At 44.0% G+C, this 23,907-nt stretch overlaps 1 protein-coding gene and 1 long non-coding RNA gene across 9 annotated transcripts in view; one reads left to right on the top strand and one right to left on the bottom strand.

The window, feature by feature from the left end:
• Ralgapa2 (Ral GTPase activating protein catalytic subunit alpha 2) overlaps window positions 1-23,907 on the top strand; it is a 280,066-nt gene that overhangs the window by 238,442 nt on the left and 17,717 nt on the right. For all 8 annotated transcript variants that reach the window (XM_063283347.1, XM_017592238.3, XM_063283348.1 and 5 more), the window contains one exon: window positions 20,996-21,117. In XM_063283347.1, the coding sequence (XP_063139417.1) occupies window positions 20,996-21,117 (122 nt within the window). The remainder of the gene's footprint in view (window positions 1-20,995; window positions 21,118-23,907) is intronic.
• Window positions 14,635-22,307, bottom strand: LOC134486169 (uncharacterized). Its single transcript, XR_010064924.1, has 3 exons — window positions 22,118-22,307; window positions 20,399-20,562; window positions 14,635-15,615 (listed from the first exon to the last, which is right to left on the bottom strand). It is a non-coding gene; the product is annotated as an uncharacterized LOC134486169 (long non-coding RNA).

The following is a 23,907-nucleotide window of genomic DNA, read 5'->3' as shown; positions in this document are numbered from 1 at the left end:
CAGTCCTGATAAAGCGGGGAGGTGTGGAAGGTTCCTTAGCAGGAGAGTGATTTTTGGCATTAAGGAAATGGACTCTAGCTAGGTAGGGATGGCTCGTGCTTTTAATTACAGCACTCACAAGGCTAAGACAAGCAGATCTCTGAGTTCTAGGCCAGCCTGGTCAACAGAGCAAGTTTTAGGACAGCCAGCGCTACACAGAGAAAACCTCTCTTGAAAAAGCAATAAATAAATAAATAAATAAATAAATAAATAAATAAATAAATAAATGGAGGAGGAGGAGGAAGGAAGCAAGGAAGGGGACTCTGAGTCATGTAAGAGGAAAAAAAACCTTCGAAGTGCCTTGCTTTGAAGGTCCAGGTTAGTAGGGTGCCTTGGTTCTGGCCACTTCAAGAGTACAACTTTTCAGAAGATGCTCCCAAATTCAGATCTGTAGAGCTTCTTTCAAAGGCATTGTTTGATTTTGGCCAGGTTTTCTTTTAAAGATCATTTATTGTCAACCTAACACAAAATAGAGTCATCTGGGAGGAGAGCCTCAGTAAGGAACTGCCTCCATCAGACTGGCCAGTGGCTAACTGGTGGAGGAGGCTCAGCTGCCTGTGGGCATTGTCACCCCCTGGGCAGGTGGGCGTGGGCTGTGTGAGAAAGCGGGCTGTGTAGGAGAGAGAGAGTAAACCAATAAGCAGTGCTCCTCAGTGCTCTCTGCTTCTGTCCTTGTCTTGAGTTCCTGCTCCGATGAAGTATGACCAGGAAGTGTGAGCTGAAATAAACCCTTTCCTCTCCAGTTGCTTTTGGTCATGGTGTTTATCACAGCAGCAGGAAACAAACTAAGACAGCATTCTTTATATGCTGCTTTCTATATCTGCTTATCATTAAAAACCATGCATAAAATCCTGTTTAAGGGTTAAGTCCAGCTTACCCTTCTACTGCCTAGTGGAGTGGGACCCTGCCTTGTGGCCATCAGGTCGGGAATCAGACAAGAATCCACAACAGTCTAACTAGTTGCCTGTTTATTTCAAAATAACAGCATCCCTTCCCATGTATGACAGGCTAATAAAGACTATATGCCAAGCAAATCAGGGCAACCTACCAAACGTATGATTCCAGGAGCTGAGCAGGCATTGTCCTGTCACCTTCATGCTCAGCACCAACCACTAGCCAATCCATTGGTCAGATCGTCCACCCACCTGCTGTCCTAATTCTAGCCTTTAAGTGTTACAGGTGCCTCTGTCTTCATGTACATCCTTACATACCTGAGATAATCAGCACTCAAGATGGAGCTTCCCAAATGAGAGAACCAGGTGATGGGCAGAGTGTAGACAGCTCATGTGTCTGCAGATTTACATGCTATATGTGATTCTAAGCACTGATGTTTTTATATTAAGATGAAGTTGCATTTGTCTTTTAAGAACTCTTAACGCATGCCTTCCCAATCTGAGCCGTGAGCAGATAGTGGGCATCATTTTACCAAGCCCAACTACACAATGGCACCATATGGAAGTCACCACATTGACCCACCCCGACCCTAAGCAGAGATTGGAGGTGCCTAGGTCTAGAAAGAAGGATTAATGCTACCTTATGGAAAATGGGAGCAAGGAACCATGGTCCCTTTCAGGACTGGGAATGGTTATGTTAGATAGCCCTCCCTCCCTAGGGCTCAGTTTGTCTTGTGCCCTGAACTAAGTGCTTCATACAAGTATCACATGTCACCATCTAGACTTGAGAAACCACATCCTACAGAAGGGTCTGACTTCCTGAGGTGTGCCCAGAGAATAGATAATGCTAGACTTGGAACTTGAGCTGTACAATCATCAAGACACATTTGTAAGAAAAGTCACACATTAAATCAGACTAGCAGCTTGGCCAGAAGGAGGAAGTTGAGTCCCCTGGGTGAGGCTGAACTGGCTGAAACAAGGAAAAACAAGCAGCAGCAGCATCTCAGTAGGATGCCTAGGGCTTGAGAGGGACCTGGAGATGCAAGATGAGAGGAGAGCTCAGAAGCTACCACAGACACCATTGCACAGTCCTACCTCCCTGAGGCATTTGTTTACTGTGCCTCAGGGGCATTTTCCTGTGCTACCCACAAGTCATTTGTTCTGCCCCCCTTATGTAAGGAATGAGTGTGGTCCCTCCAAATCGTGGCCCTGGGCCTCTGAGATTTTTATGAGCCTTCTCTGTTTAGACCTTGTTAATTGATCAAAGGGTTAATAGTATTGAAAAGTATGTAGCTTTAAGAAAAATGTGGATATTAATGCCTTTCTTTAATCTATAATAATGACTGGTTTTAGTCAGAATGCTTTAAATGCAGCTATTGTAAAATTTCTGCCCTTGTATCAGTGGTTAAGTACCTTGGTTCATTGATACAGCTTTCAAAAGTTCAAAGGCTATGCTAGCATATCTTTGTCTCCTCCTCTTTTAACTGCAAAGGAAAAGGTGTCCTTGTATCAAGCCTTAGCATTTATCTGAAAAATAAAATTGGGTTCAGTTTGTGCATAGGTTTTCAGAGAGATTAAAGTGGGCATCACACAATTTTTCCCTGTGAAAGGCTGCCTTTGATGTGCCTTCTGTCTATTCATACAGAAGTGTCAGGCATTGTTTTTGAGCCATAGAAGAGTGTCCGCTTTGTCTCGGGCACATTCGACAGCCTTTGTGTTGGAGCCTTGTTCAAGGTGGATCTTATCATTCAGAGACAATGTTACTGGAAACGTGCATTGTGACCAGACACCAGCCTGCCTGGGAAGATAAATGGCAAGAAAAAGCCCAGGCGTTTATCAGAGATGATCAGGAAGCAAGCTAGGAGCATGCCTTTCTGAGTGTCCGATTGGAGGTTGCACTCTTGGTACTTCACCCACCAGTAACAGGAATGCGAGGGCGCTGGCTTTGCTTTGGCGCTGGGTTTGCTTTTGATCTTTTGATGTCTCAAGTCGGAGAAACTCGGGGAGGTGATTATGTTTAAGACCACAAAGCAGGGTTTACACGCACATCTTGAACAAGATTAGGGTGAGGGAATCTGAAAGCATGCTCAGGAATGGTGTGCTAGCTAGCTTAAAAATCTGAGCTCTCAGACCGTGCAAGATTCTAAATGTGTGCAAAGTGCCCTTCTTGCAAAAGGAGAAGACAAAGAAAAAGTGTGACTTGCCCAAGGCCTCCAAGTCAGTAACTAGGAGTGGTACATCCCACAGGTTCAGTCGCAGCCCTGCTTCCCGCCTCCCAGCTGCTGTGCTGTGCCACTGCTAAGCCTGAAAACCCGCTTCCAGACTCCTTTGCATTTGCATATCAACTGAGGTTTGCCTTTCTTGCTAGATTTATTCAATCGTTTTCATCACCAAGAAAAAAAAAAGCAAGATCTTTCCCCCCTTAAATGAAAGGGAAATCCAAACTTATTTTCCCATTGTCTACTCTTCTTTGTGATAGCTAATATGTTCTTCGGGAGATTTAACTTTAGGGGAGAAAAGAACTCCCAGGTTTGTGTTGTGTTGTGTTTTGTTTTTCTTCACTCTGTTCTAAACGTATCTCCTGGTCTTGGGGTTTATCAGTGTTGAGTGCTTGCCCAACATATGTGAGTCCCTGTATATGGCACTATGGGGAAAAAAATGGATTAACTTTAAAAATTACTTCCATGTCAACTAAGACTCAGATCAGAGGACAATAGTATTTAAGTGGCTTTGTTCTACCCTGGACTCGTTTCTCTGCATATCCTCTTACAGCTTCCCAGAGCGGTCCAGCTGTATCTGAGGCTGAAGGCCATTCCTCTAAACACGGGCAACAAACTACATCCCAAGAAGAGGGAGTAGTCCTCCTATACCCACTCTCTGATACTTAGGGAGAACAGAAAGGAGGGAAGCCTTTCAGTCCATGACTTTCCTGTCCCCGTAGTCTCTGCTGCCAAGGATCACAGATAACAGCTCTCCAGAAGGATGGAGGCAGGGAGACACATTCTAGCTGTCCATCAAATTCAGTTACCACCAGGCCTCCACAGGGCCACTGTGTACCTAAACACTGGTAATAGTTCCTGGCTTGGAGATTAACGACCGGCCAGCACACTGCCGCCTTCCCTTTTTGTGTGTGAGAAAGCTTCTCTGATGAAACAGCCCCCAGAAGCATCTATGCAAATTTAAAAGTCCTCCTGCAATAGAAAATTGGAAGGTGAATTCTGAGTCAAAGTACTATTTCCTTTCCTCACCACTCCATTACAGCGTGCCTTCATTTGTTTTCCATTTTCGAGCGAGTGTCAGCCTGTATTAAAATGAAGGCAAAGCCACACAGACCTATTCCAAAGAAGCATTTGGCCACCAAATGAAAAATAGAGCCAGGATCCGTGTATAAATTATTCAGAAATTCGGTAAATAAACATGCAAACTTCTAGCTGGGGCTATCGCTATTGCATTTATTCAGTCCAATAAGGAGAATTTAATTTAATGGATATTCAGCAACATTGTTCGGCCATCAACAAAAGGCACACTGTCTTTTATGAATAACTGATTTTCTCGGGGCATTCTGAGGAACGTGGGTCCTCGTTAACCCTAGAATGGCTAGCTAATGTAATTGAAGCTCGGCCACCTGGCAGCGAGGTTGCCCGTCAGCTGCCAAGGAAGGCCGGGGCCGGGAGTACCAGGTGCTCAGCTCTCGCTGTCTGATTGTTACAGTGGGATAAACAGCGTGATTGCACAGTATGGCCGGGGGCGAGGATCCAAGACTGCTGCCAACCAGAGAGCGCGCTTTCTTCCCTGGTCTTTGACAAGGGGGGGCAAAAGTGCTCCTATTCAGAGCAGGTAGGGCTGACAAAGCCGAAATGCTGTCTGCTGCAATTAGGACAGAAAAACGAGACGGGCCCAAGCATGAAGCAGGGGCGAGCGAGCCTCGAGTACCTGTTTCTGCTATACCACAAAGCCGGGCCTCTTTAGTGCAGGCTGGGAAGTTAAAGCATAAAAATGTAAAAGAAATTCAAGCAAAGGAACCTAACTGCTGAGTGACCTGTGTTTTTTATGGCACATTGGCTTTATTATTTCAAAGCACAGGGCTAAGTCGGCACAGTATGATAAACTTTATTTAGGCCTGACTTCCATGGCAACCCAAATTCCCTGGTTCTTCGATTATACTTAATAAAATCCTGGGCCAGGTCATCTCTCTCTGCCTTGCTTTCTAAAGACCTACGAGTATCTATATTTAACAAATGAAAAGACTTCTTGCTCTGTGGATTCTTTATTTTTAGTAATTTCTTTAAGCACCACTACCCATGTGGAGACATAAAAGGAAAATAGTATTATTCAGCCTTTTTTTAAAAAAAAAATTAATTAACAAATACACACGCTGACCTTTCCAAGGGGTTTAGAATGTGAAATGGTTCGTTAAGCTCCTGTTAGGTGAAGAGTAAAGAGCTCTTCCCCACAACAGCAAGGGGGAAAAAAAGGCTCTCTCATAACACATTGATTTATTTCATTTGCTAAGCACAGGAACCATGAAATGTTTCATCCCCAGCAACACATTAAATATGTGCAGAAGTAAAATTGCAGCTGGAGTGCCCTGGACTTTGTCCTCGTGGTGTGTACATTTCAATAGGCTGGGAGGAAAAAACAAACGGTAGAAAGATCCCTTTCTGAAATTAAATTACCTGTTTTGTGTTGCTTTGAAGCCGTGCGTGTAGCTGTTGGTTCAGATGACTGACTACTCCTCCCTGTCGCTTTTCCATTGGTTCATCCCACCAGCCTCCCCAGCCCAGCCTGGGGTCAGAATCTGTGGCTGAGAATAGAAATGAGGAAAGCGGTTCCAGCCGGCCCCCCAGCCTCTCACATGGCACCTAGCTATAAAAGACACAGGGTTGCTTATTTTATTATAACCTATGGCGACTCTGCACTGCTTCTCAACCTGTTATCAAATGACAGTCGGGCCACTTAGTGATATGTGGAGAGATCGACTTAGACAAGAGTTCCAGTTCCCTGGCCTCGGTTTCCACTGTCTGAAAATGGGGCTTGCGAAGACCATGATTCAGGTTTCACCAGTGTGACTCCCTTCCTTCCCACTTGCTAATGGCCGCTGAGAAGGGACAGATCTGAGGAAGAAAAGGAACATGGTTTCCTGCAAGGTTGTTCTTGAAGGATTTCTGTCCCCAGTCTCCTTTCACATTGAGTACTCTGTAAAGACAAAGTAAATGTGTATACATTTTGTTGTTGAAATTTTAATAGACTTTTATTCTCCTTTCTTGAAATTACTTTTTTTTTCTATCTCTTTAATTAGAGACTCACATCTCACAGGCAACTCTGCCTTCACCTTCATGGAACTGTAGACTGGCTCAAAATTCCCCTCCTCACAGTGGACATGGGGCTGTGCCCAGCCTCTCCATGGCGGTCCCCTCAGCTGTCAGATATGGCTGGAGTTGATGATGTGGCATGGGGGGAGAGGCAGAATTCCACAATTAGGCTGTATGTCTCACTGTGGCCACACACCCCTACCTCACCCCACCCCCCTGAGTCTGTAATGTTAGAGTCGTTGGTGGCCCTGTCATTCTTAACCGTCCTAGAGAACACCTAAAAGAATAAAGTACTCAGCCTCCTTTGTGCTTGAGGCCCTTCTGCCCTTCTCAAAATGTAAGTAAAGAAAAGAAAGCCCATAGTTTTACAGAGGAAATCAATTATAGTGGAATGTTTTTATTTTAATAATACATTTTAATTAAATAGAATTATATCACTTTCCTCTTTCCCTTTCCTCCCTCCAGCCCCTCTAAGGTACCCTTCCTCCAGCTCCTCCCACGGCTCCCACTCTCAAATTGATAGCCCTTTTTCTTTGATTATTGTTTTATATATATATATATATATATATATATATATATATATGTATGTGTGTATGTGTATGTGTATACGCATGCATAACTGTAGGCAAGTACTGACTGCTGGGAAAGGGAGAGTTAGCCTGAGCTAGGATGAGCTCCTGTATTGTTGTCCACTAGAGTGTTCCACCCTGAAAACATACAGGCACAAACAGCGAAATGGACTCAGCAGCTTGTGTTTATGCTCATGGATTTTTTTTAATCAAACACACCTGCACATGGCTGGCTATATATAGCAACAGTGGAGTTGTGCTCTGCTCCATACCTGTGAGGCTTTAGTAAGAATCAGTGTTTTGACTCATGGGCCATAACATCATGTACTGTGAAAGGGTCTGGGATTTCCATAAGTACTATCACTGTGGTTTGGAAGGAAATACATCATTTCAGAGGGCATACTAAAAGTAAAACTGGACATTTTACCACTCATTTGGCCCCTCAAAGTCCGATCATCTTAGAGACCTCTGCACTGCAGGAACCCAGACTGTGACCTGTTTTCTGAGGGATTCCCACGACACTCCAAACCAGAGCCGAGGACTGGGGAAGCAATGAGAGAGTAAGGGGGACCATCAGTCAAAGCCTTCTGCAAGGCGCAGAGGCCCACATACGAGGAAGGAGGGACACGCACACGCACACACATGCACACACACACACACGCACACACACACACAGGAATTTGTCCCAGATTCCATGGGCACTCACTGAGATGTTTATCATGTGTCTGTTATATGGTGAACAGAGAGAGCCTCAGATCTAAGGTCTGTGTGGCCACTACTGCCTTCATTTCCAAACAACACCCATCCAGACATTTAACAGGTGATTTCACCTCCCATTCTCCATGTGAACATCACTGGCTAGACTTGGTAGAGGGCACATTAATTAAAATAAATAAGCAAGAGCTTGCTTTCTATGTACTGCATACGTTGACTTGTGAACATTTACAGTTATGCCCACCTAAAACTATTTCAGCTTCGTAGGTCAGCTTATTGGTGCTATTTGTATAGAAAAGCATTGTTAAAAATCAGGTTTTGTGTGCAAATATCCCATGCTCGACTGCAGAAAGATTAGCATTGTCACAGAGACCGAGGTTGTGGTGATTGCTAACTTTTGACCTTTTCACTGGTTACTTAATCCATGGTGATCATCTGCCTTGTGGCACCAGGCAGCTAATTATAATCACCAAAGGAGAGCCCTGGTAGTCACTTATCAACAAGTACAATGAGACAATCACATTCAGACACCCATCTCTGCAGAAAATTGACCCAGGTATTATGTTCTGTAGTGGCTCCATCATCACAGAAAATACCTCGTTCTGCTGGATCCTGACAGGCAGAGGCTCTGAACCCTCCTGCTTTTAAAGGTGTTTCTTTTCATAGCCCCTAGGAGTTCTCTTGCCACCTTTGAACAATAATAGCAATAAAGATGTTTATTTTCCTAGATTTGATAATCAGCAACACATATGTGTGGGGGGGATTTCAATAACCCTGTATTAATAATCACCAATCAAAATATTGGAAACCCATTTATCATTCCTAATAAGTCTATGCAAGAAGAGTGAGCAGAAATAGCTCATTAACTATACAGCCTGCATTTGAATTTAAAAGACAGGAAGCTCCAAAAACACAAGCCTGGTCTGGAAAGTTCTATCGTATCCATAGGTTCATGTGTTCTCTCTAGCCCCGCCCCCGACCCCTGCTCTTGCTCTTACTCTGCTGTCCCTGCTCTTACTCTTGCTCTGCTCTTCCTGCCACAAGAGCATGCCTTTACTTCAAGAATCTCAGACACGGGGTTGGGGATTTAGCTCAGTGGTAGAGCGCTTGCCTAGCAAGCACAAGGCCCTGGGTTCGGTCCCCAGCTCCGGAAAAAAAAAGAAAAAAGAAAAAAAAAAAAAAAAGAATGTCAGACACAAAGCCACGCTTATTTTATCTGCTCATTTACTTGCAAATTTTGTCATATAGGCAAGCTGGCCTCAATTTGTGATCCTTCCTAATTCTAGTTTTCCTTCTAACTGACCAATCATAACCCCACGTGACTATGAGGTTAATGTAAGTTAATCCAGGTAGTTAGCATATCCTTCACTATTCATGCTTGCTGGTTGCTTATGAGAACATTTTTTTAAAATCTGTACTTTGGGGAATTTTGAAATACATATTATTCTTACCCTTCTATCTCAAGAATAACTATATAATAAACTATATGTAAAACTATTTAAATTGTGGAGTAAGGCACACCATTAGGTTTTCATTGCCTCTTCTCTGTTTGTTGAAATTAAGCCTGTCCTCCTCCTGGAGGCAGCTACCAAAGCTGTTTCTAGGGCTTTCTGAGCACACCCTTATAGTTTGTCCCCCTGCTCTCCAGCTCGGTGCCTGGCTGCCAAATCTATCTTCTTGTTTCGCCTGTGTTGGCAATCTAACCTACAAGCTTCCTGAATGTGTGCTGGACCTCCCAAGGCAGCCTGTGTTCTCCTTTCTTTGAGCATGTCTTCTTAGAGTATCTCCCAGTTCTTCCCTCTAGCCGCCTCCATCAGTCTTGCCCTGCCTGGGTAAAATCCATTCAGTCTCAGAACCCTGCTCTCCACATCCCCTCCCACACCAAATCCTGTAGTCAGCTCTCTTCTCTCAGTACCTGGCCTGTTTGTCAGCCCGATGAGGTAACCTGTATCAGCTACAGGCTGAGAGGAGGTAGAGCCCATGAGTGACATGTCTTTTATGTTCTCCATGAACTCACATCTAATCACCCTTGAGTGAGGAATCCTTCACATGGTCTTCTTGACCCCCAGGGTACACATAGCTGTGTTCTGGACTGAGTATTCCCAATGACCTGTTTATGGGATGTTTAAGGAAGACAATGAGAACCATCTGTGTTGTCTGCATGGCTGTGGGGAAGTCTGGAGAAACACAAAGGGGATTCCCAAAATAACATTTCTAAGTTTCATCAGAGGTAGGTGCAGACAGTCAGAAACATTCGTCTAAAGTGTGAGTCACCAACAGTTTAGAATCTGCCAGAGTGGGGACTCAGGCTCCTATAGCTAAAATTGAGTCTTGTCCCTCGCTGTTGTGTTCTGCTTTTAGGTGGCAAAACATTTGCCCTGCAGTCTTTCTCACCCATCTAGAGGAGGTTCTGGGCCCTGGAACAGGGAATTGATGTGACTCTTCCCATTAAGGGAAAATATTCCTCCTCTTGTTAGGGGTGGTGATTCTGGCCCAAGGCCTGACCAACAAGCCAGACGGTCATGGATTGACGGGCACTTGGGCCCAAGCTTGGCCCCCTATCCTCTGTTGTGTTGTGCTGGGGCTCCCAACACATCTTTTTGTCTCTTGCCAGTTGTTTTCCTGTTCAGTTCTGCCAATTAACCTGGAGCGCCACAAAGTTCAACAACCACTGTAGCTTCTCAGCCCTCCTCTTGGTCCTGATTTTTACTGTGGCCAACTGTGTTCTAATTGTTTGGAGGAGGGCACTTCTCAAGCATAACCTCGTGAGGTGGCAGTACCCTGCTGACAGGATACCACACTTAGAAGCAGGGGTACGCCTGCGTCTGGAATCTGGCTTTGACATCCACCATGCTCTTTGCAACGGCATGTGGACTTTCAGCCTGCATTTTTAGTTCATTTGCTCAGACACATTACACAAATGGTTGTACCCTCCTCAATATATTTTAATGACACCAAGTGGTGCCTGATTAAAAGTAATCGTTTGCCAGAAGCCCCGTTACTCCAGAAGACAGCAGCTGTAGGATGTCAGTCCATTCCTAATGTACTCGGCACTTCCGTGTGGCTCAGAAACCTAGTGGATTTCACAAGAGAAAACTGTTCTGTTCTCCAGTGCTGAAGGTGTTGGGACTTAATAACCTATATCTGATGGTTCTGAATCATTTTTCACTGAAGATGCCTACCAGAATTAATGATTAATAAAACTGTAGAATTCCCCCCCTAGTTTTCTTCAAAATGTGACCTGAAATAAGCAAGCTAACTTTATCTTTAATGAGCATATTAAATCTCCTAAACCTTGTTGCATGAAGGAAAACATTGAATTAATATAGTCTATTACTGTAAATGCTGGCTTCTCCTAACAGTCATACAGATAATAATTCAGCTAGGAGGTCACCATTTAGGCCAGATTAGCTGTAAAAATTGCCAATTTACTTTGTGCTACTTTGGTTCTAGAGAAGGTGGAGACAGAGCTCCCTATTATCAACCCCTTGTCAGCATCAAACATCACAATTGGAGAATTAACTTACCTTTGCACATTGCATATTTCCCAACTTAAAAAAAAACCTTGAAAGATAAAACTGAAATAGCCCAACGGAAAGCAAGAGGCCAGCCTTTGAGAGTTCTTTGGAGCAAGCTACCTGCCTCATGGCCATATAGCCATCCATCCATCCAGCCTCTGTCCATTGAATTTGCCTATGCTCTAGAGTTTCAGCTCTCATCAATATTCATGGGGTGAGCTCAGGATTGTTTGGGCTCTAATCTTGTCTTTTCAGGAGTTTGAGGTTTTCAGAACTGTACAATAGGTTCTACCAAAGGGTTTCACAAGTAGTTGAACACTGGGCCAACACTAGGTTTTTGTTTCATAAATGTTATATCTTTTATTTCTTCTCTGTGAGATATCACCCTGAACAGAACTCAGAGTAATTATAAGGTAATGTTACCATAATATGCTTTAGAATGCTCCAATGTACTTCAGTCCTTGCTGTGAAAGTTGAGGATTATAAGAGCCACAACTGAGAGGAGGGCCGAGGAGCAAGGAAATGCTTTCGTCACTTCTCCGGGGTCAGGGGGCATAGGGAACATGCATGAGGCACTCAGTGAATACCAGATGGGTGGATGTGTGTGTGTATGGGCACAATAATTTGAAGAATGAAAGAATAAGGAGGGGGAGATGTGTATGGGATGAGCCACCTGGGTGGGTGCATGTCTGGCTTCCTTGCCTGGGGACTTGGGAGACAGTCCTACTTTTCATGTAAACTGCAGGGAACATGTCCATCTCCTTTTACATGAGTACAGAATGGCTCCAAAGGGCCCTGTCTCCTGCCATTAATATAAAACTGCTGATTTAATGGAGCCGCTTTTGATCTATCAAGAAAAGACACACCTAATTCAATTTGGCTATTTTTCTAAGAGTAAGTGTCTTAATCTGCAAGAGAATGATTTGATTATAATTTAAAGTAATAATATTGCAGTCACATTTTTAGTCACGAAGATGATATCGAATGACTCTGCGAGGCTTAAGTGGAAAGTCCCAGAGAACAGTGAGAACTGGGACCTCAACAGCGTCCAGGCTGTTTCTGTTGTTTTCAGAGTATATTTTTGTTGCAATGGATGGAACTTTGGACAGAAAATTTGGCAAATTTTACAAAATGTAAAAACAGACATTCTTCATCAAAGTGCAAAATAGACTAAACCTAGAATATAATGACATAGAAAATCAAGATGTAAACATCTTTTTTTTTTTTTTTTAATCTAACACATCCTTCTTGAAGTACATGGCGTCAGTAGAAAGTTTCTTTTCAACCTTTGTTCCCACTGGGTCAGGCTCATTTCTGTATTGCCCTCTGGATTTCTGAGAAAAAGATAAAATGTTTAGGTGAAATGAGGGGAGATGCTGAGCAAGTGTGTGGTCCACATCTGCTGACACCATCTTCCAAGTACAAAGGACAAGGAACAACTGAACAGCCTCCTGACCTCCCTCCACAGCCCTTCGTAAGCCAGGTCTACTTAGAGTTTGTTTACTCAGAAAATTGTTCTTGTACCTGACAACCTATGGGGTCACTGGAGTGCAGGACCAGGGGTACCAGGCCTAGGGCCCAGCAAGATGAGGAAGCATGGATTAGCCAGACAGGAGGGCTCTAAGGAAGAAGAAGGGGGGGGTGGCTTGCATGATTTCATCCCATGGAAGGCCTGGTCTGCTGCCCTGCTACAGGAGTGCCCACCCTGCAGAGCCACACGCCACTGTGCCGTGCCTGTTCTAATACTGAAACACTGTTAGCCACTTCATTTTGCATTCAGAGAAGTCTGAGTGGGAGAGCTGAGAAAAGGAGACAGATTTCCTCCATATGTCCATGTTATAAATGGCTATGTGGACCTGGCCCTCTGTCCACAGCGATGACACTCTTCTTTGCACATCGAGCTCAAGAGGCAGGCTGTGGCTGAGAACTAGGCAAGAAAGACAAGCTGCTGGCTGCACCTTCCGAGGTCTGGAACAAAACACCCAACTTGGCCTTCAGTCTCCTCTGTGAAAAGACCCTGAGCAGACAAGCTCCAGAAAGGGACGTCATGGTTAGGAATAATGAGATAGAACTGACCAAACACACTCAGGCAGAAAAGCACCAGATCACTCCAGCTGGTACTGGTACATACTGTACCCACGACTGACTGACGTAACAGCAGCTGAGGAGCTTAGAATGTAGCATGGCTCATGCCACAGACAGACACTTAAACTGAAGGGCTGGGAAAGCAGAATCATTTCTATTAGGGTGGGCTGCTGCAGAGTACCCTGAAAATCTAGTTGCCTTCAGAGAAGGCTGTGGTTCGGTGGTAGTACTTGCCTCATATATAGTAGCCTTGGGTTCCATCCCCTCACAGGAGGAGGAAAAGAAGGAGAAAGAAGATAAGGGAAGGGCAATCCTGTACAGGGCCTGTCTCCAAGAATACCCCATCAACTGTATCTGAGCTTCCTGCCGGACTCTGCCTTGTGTTTTCTAGAATCCCTTTAGTATCAAAAGAGAGAATGTCCCTACTTCAGCAGAAGTGTCACAGGAAAGCCCAACTACCTTATAAAGTCCTCAGCCCAGTGAACTTCACTTGAGGACTGGGAAACACGTGGTGTCTCCTCCAGAAGTCACTGGGAAAGCATCCCCTGTACTCACAACATTCATTCGTCAGACCATGCTCTGTTTATAAGAACTGCCTGCACAGCCTCCAGCCAAGAACACAGAGGGTGTGGAATGAGTACCATTGAGTCTGTTGTAAAACCAACACCTTTTCAGCAGCCTCTGGGAATTTTTGTGATCAAACTCAAGAGCAAAGCATCAGTCTTCTACCAGGGAAACTGTGACGCGGGTTAGTGGTAGAGCCTTTGCCTGACATGTGTGAGATCCTGGGTTTCATCCTCGGTGCCCCCTCTGCTTTAAAATTCCTATCAAGGGGCTGGGGATTTAGCTCAGTGGTAGAGCACTTACCTAGGAAGCGCAAGGCCCTGGGTTCGGTCCCCAGCTCCGAAAAAAAGAACCAAAAAAATAATAATAATAATAAAAATAAAATAAAATAAAATTCCTATCAAAATAATTGAGGAGCTCACTTAAATTTCCTGGTCATTCTACCCAGTCCCCCACAAATATTGGGTCAAATGCCAAGGATGCAAAAGAAGAGCTTTTCCCTTCCTACTTCCCCAAACCACTTTCCAACAAGATGAGATGCCACCCCACCCTCCTCTGGCATTTTGGTCTTGCCCAGGGCAGATGTTTAACAAGCTGGTCCTACGGCTACAGATGAAGATGTTCTCTGTGCCCTGCAATGCTCGATGCCCAGTGTAGCTCCTGTCTTAATGAACGTTATCCACATGTTCTGTCTTGGATAGCATCAGTTCCTTTAATATCAAGTGACAGCCGTTTTGCTACTTTGAAACACCAAGGACCTCTGTGATATTAGAATTCCCCCAGATTTCCAGCTGGGGTTCCACAGTTTCAGTGTTACTTGTCTTGCTCTGGTAAGTCTGTGGTGCATTTTGGTTTCAGATACAGATCAGCAGCTCTGTTTATTAATCAGGCGTTAGGGCAACCCTGCACACTGCCAGTGCTCTAACCACTGAGTCGTCTCTCCAGCTTCCACCTTTATTATTCTTAAGTGTATAGAAGGAAGGAAAAAGAATTAACTAAAGCTCACAGTTTGTAAACAGCACAAAAAAGTAACCATTTCTTTCATTGCTTTCATAAATGAAGTCAAGAAAGTTGTTGGAGAACTTCGGATCAGGATAATTTCTGTAGAGTCTGAGATTCATAGGCAGCGGCTCAAACTCACTCTACAGCGCCCCCCACCTCCTTGAACTTTCAGCCTCCTGCCTCATCCTCCTGTGTGCATCAGACGAGTGCCACTACACCTAGTGTTCATTTGATTCTTGCAATCAACCTAGATATAAACTAATTTGTAGACTAAATGGAAATAGCTCCTAGTCCTCAATATCAGAGCACTTGTCCAATAATTATTAAATAATTCAGTTCAGTTGCATTGTACTAGATAATGCAGAGTGTTTTTTATTTAATAATTTTTCACTGAGCTAAAAGTCTGCATGTATTCCTATTTAATCATCTCCTCTGTTAGACTTTGCCATAAACTGGACTCAAGGCATTTTTAGATGACGTACATTTCTAATTGCCTTCCACTCAGTCTACACTTCATGAATAGAAAATGTCAACAGAAGAGTCCCAATGGTCATTGCCGTGATTACAGTCTAAAGTACATGTTTAGCTTCTATCATAGATCTTTGGGATGAGTGGAACCTATGAAAGAGAAGCCATCCAGATGACACTGGCTCCTTCCTCCCAGAAATCAAGCCATTGACAGGAACACCCAAAACTCTCAGACGTCAATCATCCCAACTGATCGCTTACTTCTCCAGTGGGTCTCATCAGCCACGCAGCCTGTTAAGCCCTTTCCCACCCAATTTGACAGCACTTTCTCAAGAACTGAAATTTGCAGAATGACTAATTTTCTTGTCAGTTACAGTTTTACTGCTGTGAGACTTTGATTGATGACCATGGGCATTTTCTGACATGTTGGTAGTAAGGTGCTCCAGGAGAACTGGAAAAGACAGAAATGGGAAAGGCAGTGATTAAAGATGCACTCCTCACCAGCCAGTCCCCAGGGAAGAAGAGAGCTGACCAATTCTTATGGATCAAAACCATGGCATCCTTGGTAAGTCTCAGACCCTGAGAGGAAGCCTTCAGTTCCTTTGCTGATGGCCTGGGGAGACGAGAGCAGCCCTCCTCCAAAAGTCTAATTTAATAGCCCAAGGAAGAGCTGCTCTCCCCCATTTCCATTTGTTCTTATCATTTCCTCAGAATTACTCTTAAACTGGGTTATGCAGGCGTTTTCTTCTTTTTGAGCAGCCGTGGACTAACCCCTCCAGGAGTGTATCATTAGGGCTGGAGACCTAATCTAATATCTCATACCTCCATGTGTCTCATTTCCTCTCCACTTCATGCAATTGCATTATTCAGCCAAGTCTCCTCTTCATGTCACCAGGCTGTGACATTTACATTGAATGATTCGTGTATTTGCAATCTTAAATAGTCCTAACATTAAAATTAGCATTCAGACTCTGTGCAAAGGATGTATGTCTTTAGAGTATAATTGCATCTACTCCCATGCTGGCCGTTTAAAAGTTCATCATTTTAGTTAGAGTGGTGCGCGGCTACCTGAACCCACCTATGGTGTATCCCACCTGGTGGCAGGTACCTACAAGTGTCAAGGAGCAGAAGTGTGTCGGGTCAGGGCTTCTGAGTTCAGCTGTGACCCTCTGTCAGGCTGTTCTGAGCCCCAACTCCTCCCACCTTTTCTGCCTTTTCACCTTCCTTCAAATATATGTATGCCACATGCCCCCAAAATATATCACCTACTTCCTCAGGTGTGCAAAGAACAAGTAAATTTTTGACGCTTTTGTACAAGTGCAATAAACACTGACTTAGAAGCAGCAACTGTGATATAAGGATAAATGCAGTGTTGAATCAGAATCCCTGGAACCATGAGCAAGTTAAGGTCTTGAGGTAAGTTCTCCTGGGTTCTCTAGGTGGGCACTAAATCCAAAGACAATTGTCCTGGTGATAGACAGACAAGGAAGAGGAAGTCATGTGCCCAGATAAGCAGGAGTACAAACATCCTCCTGGCATCTAAAGAAAGAACAGAATTTCACAGAGTTCCTAAGGGGAAGGGAATCCAGCTCTGTTGTTTGGGGATCTGGCCTTCCAACCTTGCATGAGATCCTGAACTTAACCCATATATTCTGGAATCCGTGATCTTCACAGAGAGCAGTAAAAGTTAGAAAATCTAGATTCTCGTCCCAGTTCCAGTGTAGGGTACCTGTGATACCAGAAAGCACTTGATGGTTTTGAGCTGACACTTTCCAGTAATGTAATTTGGTGCCTGCAGAGCCGAACCAGAGGCTCTCCCCAGCTCATCCACTGCTATGTTCCTTGAACAGAACCCATGAACCCACGCTAGGGTGGCCAGAGCAGGCCATCCATATTTACCTGCCTCTTTTACACAGGATTCTGGGCAGAGGCTTCCCAGGTAGGATTCCATTAATCTGCCCATTTTACCTCTGTGTAAACATGGTAAACCATACCTCTTGCAACAACTGTGCAAGTTGGAGCAGCTTATCCCTTCACCCATCTTGTGAGGAAAAGGACCTGAGCTGAAACCTAGGCCTTTCACCAGAAGCAAGCAGAGCCTGTGAGGTATTGTTTATAACCACTGAAGACAACCCAGTAGAGTATTAATAACTTGCGCAATTTGTATGTAAAAATGTAGGAGTAGTTTGCTAAGGAAGCTCGAATCCAGCCAGGCATAGCAGCTCCTATCTGTAGTCCCAAGCAGATGTCAAGTAGAGGCAGGAGCATGGTTTATTCAGGCCAAGCTGGGCTACTCACTAAGACTGCACTGAGAGGGTAAGGAATGACAAATACAAGATGGGTTTCTGCTTAGTAATTTGAAAGTCCTCTGAGGTGAGTGATCAAGGAACAAACTGCTCCTTTGAAAGGATTTGTATCATATTAATGAGGTAGTCATTCAGAATAGAATTAAAAGTTTTATGTTTGTAGGGTACTTTCAGGAGAGGAAAGAGTATTATCTAGTGTTAGAATGGGTGTAAGACTTATAGCTTAGTGCCTCGTCAGCCATCTGCATATGCCTGAGGAGGGTGACTGACCAAAGACAAATCATTTTGATGTGGACTGATATATCTGTTTTTCCTTTCTTTGAAGCTCTGTGGATAATAAGTGTCAGACAACATTGCTCCAATTCACCTTTGCTCAGAGTTGTTACATTTAGTTAAGATCCTTGGGGTAAAGTATTTATTGTACAAACACGAGGACCTCAGTTCGGATCCCCAGTGCCCACCTAAAAGCTGGACTCAGAAGCATGAGTTTGTAATCCCAGTGTGTGGGGAGCACAGAGACTGGCAGACCCGAGGGCTCACTGACCAGCCACTCTAGCCAAAACAGCAAGTTTTTGGTCTCAAAAATTAAACCAGGATTATATTTTTGCTAAGCTTACTAAACAAATGACTTGGGGCATTCATGTGTTCCCATCTGCTCAAAGCACTGTTCAAGCTAGGATGATACTTGCTTTCTCTTTGTCATGGTATTTAACATGCACTGGCTTGGACCCAAGTAAGTGGCATTTGATGTCTCTTCGTCTTACCCAACCCACCATGGATATTTGTCTCAACGACAGCACAAGTTTAATGCTAGTTACCACTGCTAGAGGCCAGCAGAGAATGGGTGTGATGTGTAACAGTCTAGGGCTTGAGTGGCAATCCTATGAAGGATCATTTCCTCCTTTGGTATCCAATTCTGGAAGCAGTTTTGATTCTCTCTGTTGTCTATAGATACAAGAGTCAGACCATAAATATTCACACTGGGAGAATCCCAAAACTTAATGCCTGCTTCCTGTGATCGCAGTGCTGGACTGCCTCCTAAGAGTCCGGACCTCTCAGTCATGACAGGGGCCAGCCCCTTGACAGTTGGATGGTGTCATCCAAGATGAGGATGATGGACAGCCACCTGAGATCTATGTGCACCAGTCCTTCTGTAGGTTTGATTGTTTGATTAAGAAGACTACTTTCCAGAGAAGTCTTCCATGGAGACTCTAGCAAAGGGCTCACACATTTCTGTGTTCATCACCATTGTCCCCAGCTCTGTATGGGGATGTGTTAGACACAGTGGGACCTTTCAGGAAACAGCAGGACAATACTAGACAGAGTGTGACAAGTCTTTAGAGGGCCATGCTTGCTCTAACCCAGGCCCACAAGCAGACTGTACTGAAAGGGGGGGAGCCATGAATTGAGCGTTGACAGTGGGCCACAGCAGTCTGAAGGCTCAGGTGGTTGTCAACCATAAGTTTAGCTCAGCTCTTTGAGTAATTTGTCACGCCTGGCTCAGCCCCTGCTGGGCCAGCACGTGCCAGCTTAGTGTCAGAGGGCCTGTTCGCCAGACGGCCACTCAGGCCTAACATCCTGCTGTTCCCCGGACCAGCGGCTTGCTGGGGCCATACAGGGAGGGCCGCTGTGTGGTGACAGCCAAGTGCTGTGCAGAATGAGCATGCTCATAATGAGACGTGAATGGCATTAGTGGGTCCCTCTAGAATTGGGCCTGAGCAGGCGCCTCTCGCTGAGGAAGTTTGGCAGCCTGTTCATTAAGGCAAGTCACCAGGAGTTCAGCCTGCAGTCCAGGAGCCAGCTCTAGATCACGCTGTCCAGGCCTGGGGCTGTTGTGACCATCCATAGAAAAAAATCTTATCATCTTCAGAGGGCCACTTTTGAAAGCTTCCAATGCATATTCTCCAGTTTTTCTAAGTTTCTAAGGGAAATTGTAGCTGGAAGCAGATCCCAATATTACTTCTTACTTTTGTACCTGTACCAGATCCTGTATCTGCAGTTTGATTTGGTAACTATTGAATGTTTGAAATATGCAGGTCAGGGCAGAGAAGCATAGCTGTTCCTTTTGCACCTCAGCTAATGGATGTTTAAATTGTGATGGTCACACGTGGCTCCCAGGTGAATCAGCACTGCTCCAGAGTGCCTCAGGTCCCCTTGTGGTGTGACTCCATCCCTGAAGATATAAAAGAGTGGGGAGAGAGAACCTGCATCTCAAAACCAGTGTCAAGACTTTGCCAAAACAAAATAGAGAAGTGTCTCCAGTTTTAAAACAAACTCTAGAGAAACTACTTGGAAGGGCATAATCATTCCTAATTCCTCTTGAGAAGATTGTTTTAAGATACATAGGATGTTAGTGACATACAGAATCATGTTTCTTCTTTGCGGCCCAAGATAAAAATCCAAGGGAAATCTACATTTTCTGGGTTTTGTGTTCATGAAGAAATTGCACGATTTTCAAAATAATCAAAACACATCCTTTAACTTTTGCATCGATAATGAGGAAGGGAAAATGAGACATCATGCTGGCTTCCCCCAGTGCTAATTCCTAAAGTTCTGTGTGCAGCGCCTCCATTCATTGTCAGATCATTCTGACGGTTCCTGTTATTGGAAGTGCATGATTCACCTTCAGAGGAAACAGAAGCCTCACACAAAGGGGAAGATTTGCTTTCTGCCCTGTGAAAGGCTGCCACACGCAGGGGTCCTATTAAGACAGCTGGAAAGTTGCTTCAGCGTGTTACGCTTGTAAGTTTTATTGGTGACTGGTTTTTGATTACACATTTGAATGTTGTGTGTTCCAGACTGCAGCTTTAATTAGAAGGCAATGGTTTCTTTCTTTCTTTTCATTTTTTTTTTTTGCAGTTACACTGTACACCATTCGCTACACCCTCCCTCCGTCCCCATTTCTATTTTCTAATGCTCATCGCTTACCCTGCTCAGAGGCTCTGCTGCCCTTGCAGAATAGAATTCCTGGCCTTCTCCTCCCAATAAGTTATGTTTTCTTTCCTTTGTTGAAAGTCCTCGATACCATATCACCAGTTCTTACTTGAAGTGTCAGTTCCTTGTGTCCTTAGACTGAGATGAGAATTCTAGATCTGGAGTGAAGGGGAAGACTGTCACAACTCACCATTCCAACGTTGTTATATTTGACCACCTCTCCTCTGCCTAAGTCAGCCTTCGCGATGATATGACCAGCACTTTGCTATAATCCTGTAACTTTAATAATATGTATGTATGTGTGTATGTATATATGTGTATGTAAGTATGTATGTATAAATACACATTAAGTCATGTTACTGTTGTATATAAATGAAGCCTGAAAGAAATCTAGGTCTTAAAACTAGCATCTCACTATTATGTGTGACAAATATTTAACTTTCTGGCAATGCTAAAGAGTTTCCAAGATGGTTTTCACACAGAACGGGAAAGCTGAGTAACTGCATTTAAAACAAATCGCCCCGTGCTCCGAGAGCCATGCTCCAAGAGCCATTCTGCACGCGTGTTTGTCTCCTTAACTAATTACTGCAGCTACGAAGAGCGAGCGCTGTATCTGGAAGCAATAATTCAAAACCACCGGGAAGTCATGACATTTGAGGATTTCGCTGCCCAAGTCTTTTCTCCCTCTCCCAGCTACTCTCTCAGTGGAACGGGTGAGTGTCTACATTATTCTCCTCTCTCCCGCTTAAGACGTATTTGAGTAGCAGATGTACACCTGTTTTTCACAGATAAATGCTTGCAAATTTAAGAAGAACATTCTCCCTCTGAATCAACTAATGAATTTCAAAAGGAATGATGACATTCACTTTAATTTGTTTTGTATCCGAGCTGTTCGCTGTGTTCCTTTCTTCCACTACCCTGTTAACCCTGGAATCTAGCGGGGTTAATGAACTTTTTCTCAATAATGTGCTCCAGTTCATTCAGGAGTGTGAGTTTCTTGCTGAGCTGGGAATATGTTGTTTAAGAGAGATGCCCAAATCACTGCATACTTATCAGAAAAGAGTTCCTCACAGTCGAAGCCGGTGCTCCTAATGCTAAATGGGGATTATGCCGCTGAGATACTAGGGTCGGGGATTAATGCTGGAGACAGGGAAGGACAGCGTCCCTAGGCCCATCATTACAGAGGGCCGAGTGCAGGCTGCTCTCCGGAGTCGTTGGTGTCATGTGGACAAGCCACTGACCAGAGCAGCACCTGGTGTGGACCCTTTAGAAAGTACATTATAATGGCTTTCATTTAGTAGGTCAGTGGAACTACAGAATTTTCCAGGGATTTCCTTACTTTTAGATGCATACTATTTCTATAATACTGTCAATTTGGGAAAAAAAAGTATGTCCTGCCATTTAAATTGCTGATATGATTATTACAGGTTTTTTTTCAAAGAATAAAATTACTAGTAAATTTCCACATGCTGTTACAGATTAATTGCCTGTCAAGACAGTAAGTGGAATATTTAGTCTACAACATGTTGAAATTCTCAATGAGGGGCTTCCTTCACCTTCCCTGGTTTCAGCACAGCTATAAGGATGCTTAATAGATTTCTAGCCTGTGTTAATTGCTTCTGAACACAGGCTTGCTTCTCCTGTGCTGACTTGTTAACAAATATCTTACACACAAAGTGAAAAAAATTAAATTCAGTGAAATAAATCACTTACAAATAAAATCAGCCATGCGTCATTGTTTAACATCGCTGGCTTCAGTCCGTGCTTCTCGGAGCTTTGTTGGGAGATAAGAGAGAGAGGCAGGCACTTGCATGGGAAGCCAGGAGCAGCAGGCAGAAGGCTTGGGAGATAAGCAAGCTGGCAGAGGTGCGGAGCTCCATTTACATAATCACGCCTCTGCTTCCTGGGGAGGCGAGAGAAACACAGGGATGGCCTCTATTGATCTTTGTTGAACTGGGATACTGAGCAACATGAGAAAAGCTTATAACTTAAAGCTTTGATTAATGTTTCTTACATTAAAAAAAACTAGAACAGCTGTGAATTGAATTCTTTTATACGCTCTGCCAGCATTCTATCTAAGACAAGAAAAAAATCTGCTTCAAGGAGAATGAAGATTTCATACCCAGTCTGGCTAGAGGTTTAGAATTGCGTCTGATTTCCCAGTAAAAGAGCAGGAGGAATCCGCAGCAGGCCTATGCTCAGAGCCCTTTCAGCCCCTCCTCATCCTTTGGAGACACTGGGACCTGGGTTTTTTCAGTGGAGGCTTTGGTTTTGGTTTTGGTTTTGGTTTTGGTTTTTAACTTCCAAGAAAGCATTTTATTCCTTAAAAATAAAAGAAAAAAAATGAAATGATAACCTTTTATATTTCTTAACTTTTTATTTTTAAGGTTGATGATGATCAATGTTATTGAAATAATAATGGATGTTATTTTCTAAGTATATTTTAGCCTCTGTATAAATAAAGTTCATAATTATTCAACCAGTTCGGATGCAGTTCCTAGGACTGATGGAGCATTTTGATTTCTGTGACCATTTTGGAGAAGGGTACTTAATACATTTTTTTTTTTGGAGAATGTCCTATTTTATTTTTCTTTAATTATTTAATAAAAATTCTGACAGCTTGTCAGGTCAGGCATTAGAACTTTTATGCATGGGGCAAGAAACCAAATGTAGAACACCAAGGCAAAGGCGTTTTGTCCTTCAGATCAGTATCAGCACCGCATCCCGTCGTGTTCATGGCTTCTGTTTGCCCTTCACAGTGATAAGGACAGAGATAGAAATAGGGTCTATCTGAACTACAGTGTGAGGGCATTGCAGTGAGGATGGGCTTCAGCCCCGTGCACAGGCTCTCTCTGAGAGCTGTATTCTTCCTGGCGTGTGTGCAGACTCCACCCCTACTTTCACAGAGGAAAACACTATTCACAGTGGCTTTTTAATTTTTTGGGACAAGCACAGTCAAAACCAGATGAGCCCAGCCCAGCCAACTTACACTCAGAGACTGAGGTGAAGTCTGCTCTTCCAGGCAACTGGAAAAATAGACCCTGAACTGCTTATGTCCCCACAGTGCACAAAGGGTCTAGTCAGACTCTCTGTGACCATTTATACCATCAAAGCAGGACTGTGGGCTCCTTACATACATATGCACAGACTTCCCTAGGATACAGTCTTTAAGGAAGATACCTGCATTGACTCTGTAGTATAGTATAGCCAGGAAGCAGCACACGGTCCCACGGTAGAGAGAAAATGTGCAGGTGAGCTTGACTCTATTGATGGGAAATGCCTGTGCCTCCCACATTCCCTGACCACAGAGCCCTAGGGGCCAGAACACCAAAATGAGTGCACTTCTGTCCCTGGTAGATACACCATGAGCTCTGAATAGGGACATGGGACTCAAATACAAGAGTTCATCTTCTGTCAACAGCTTTAAAAGAGGATTCATCTCCCAACCAGAAGTACTTTTTTAAAGCAGCCCTTTGTATCTGTTGCATCCATTGCTTGAATTA

Source organism: Rattus norvegicus, chromosome 3 (genome assembly GCF_036323735.1).
Source record: "Rattus norvegicus strain BN/NHsdMcwi chromosome 3, GRCr8, whole genome shotgun sequence".
In the NCBI taxonomy this organism is placed as follows: Eukaryota; Metazoa; Chordata; class Mammalia; order Rodentia; family Muridae; genus Rattus; species Rattus norvegicus.
This window is presented reverse-complemented; position numbering and strand designations above follow the sequence as displayed.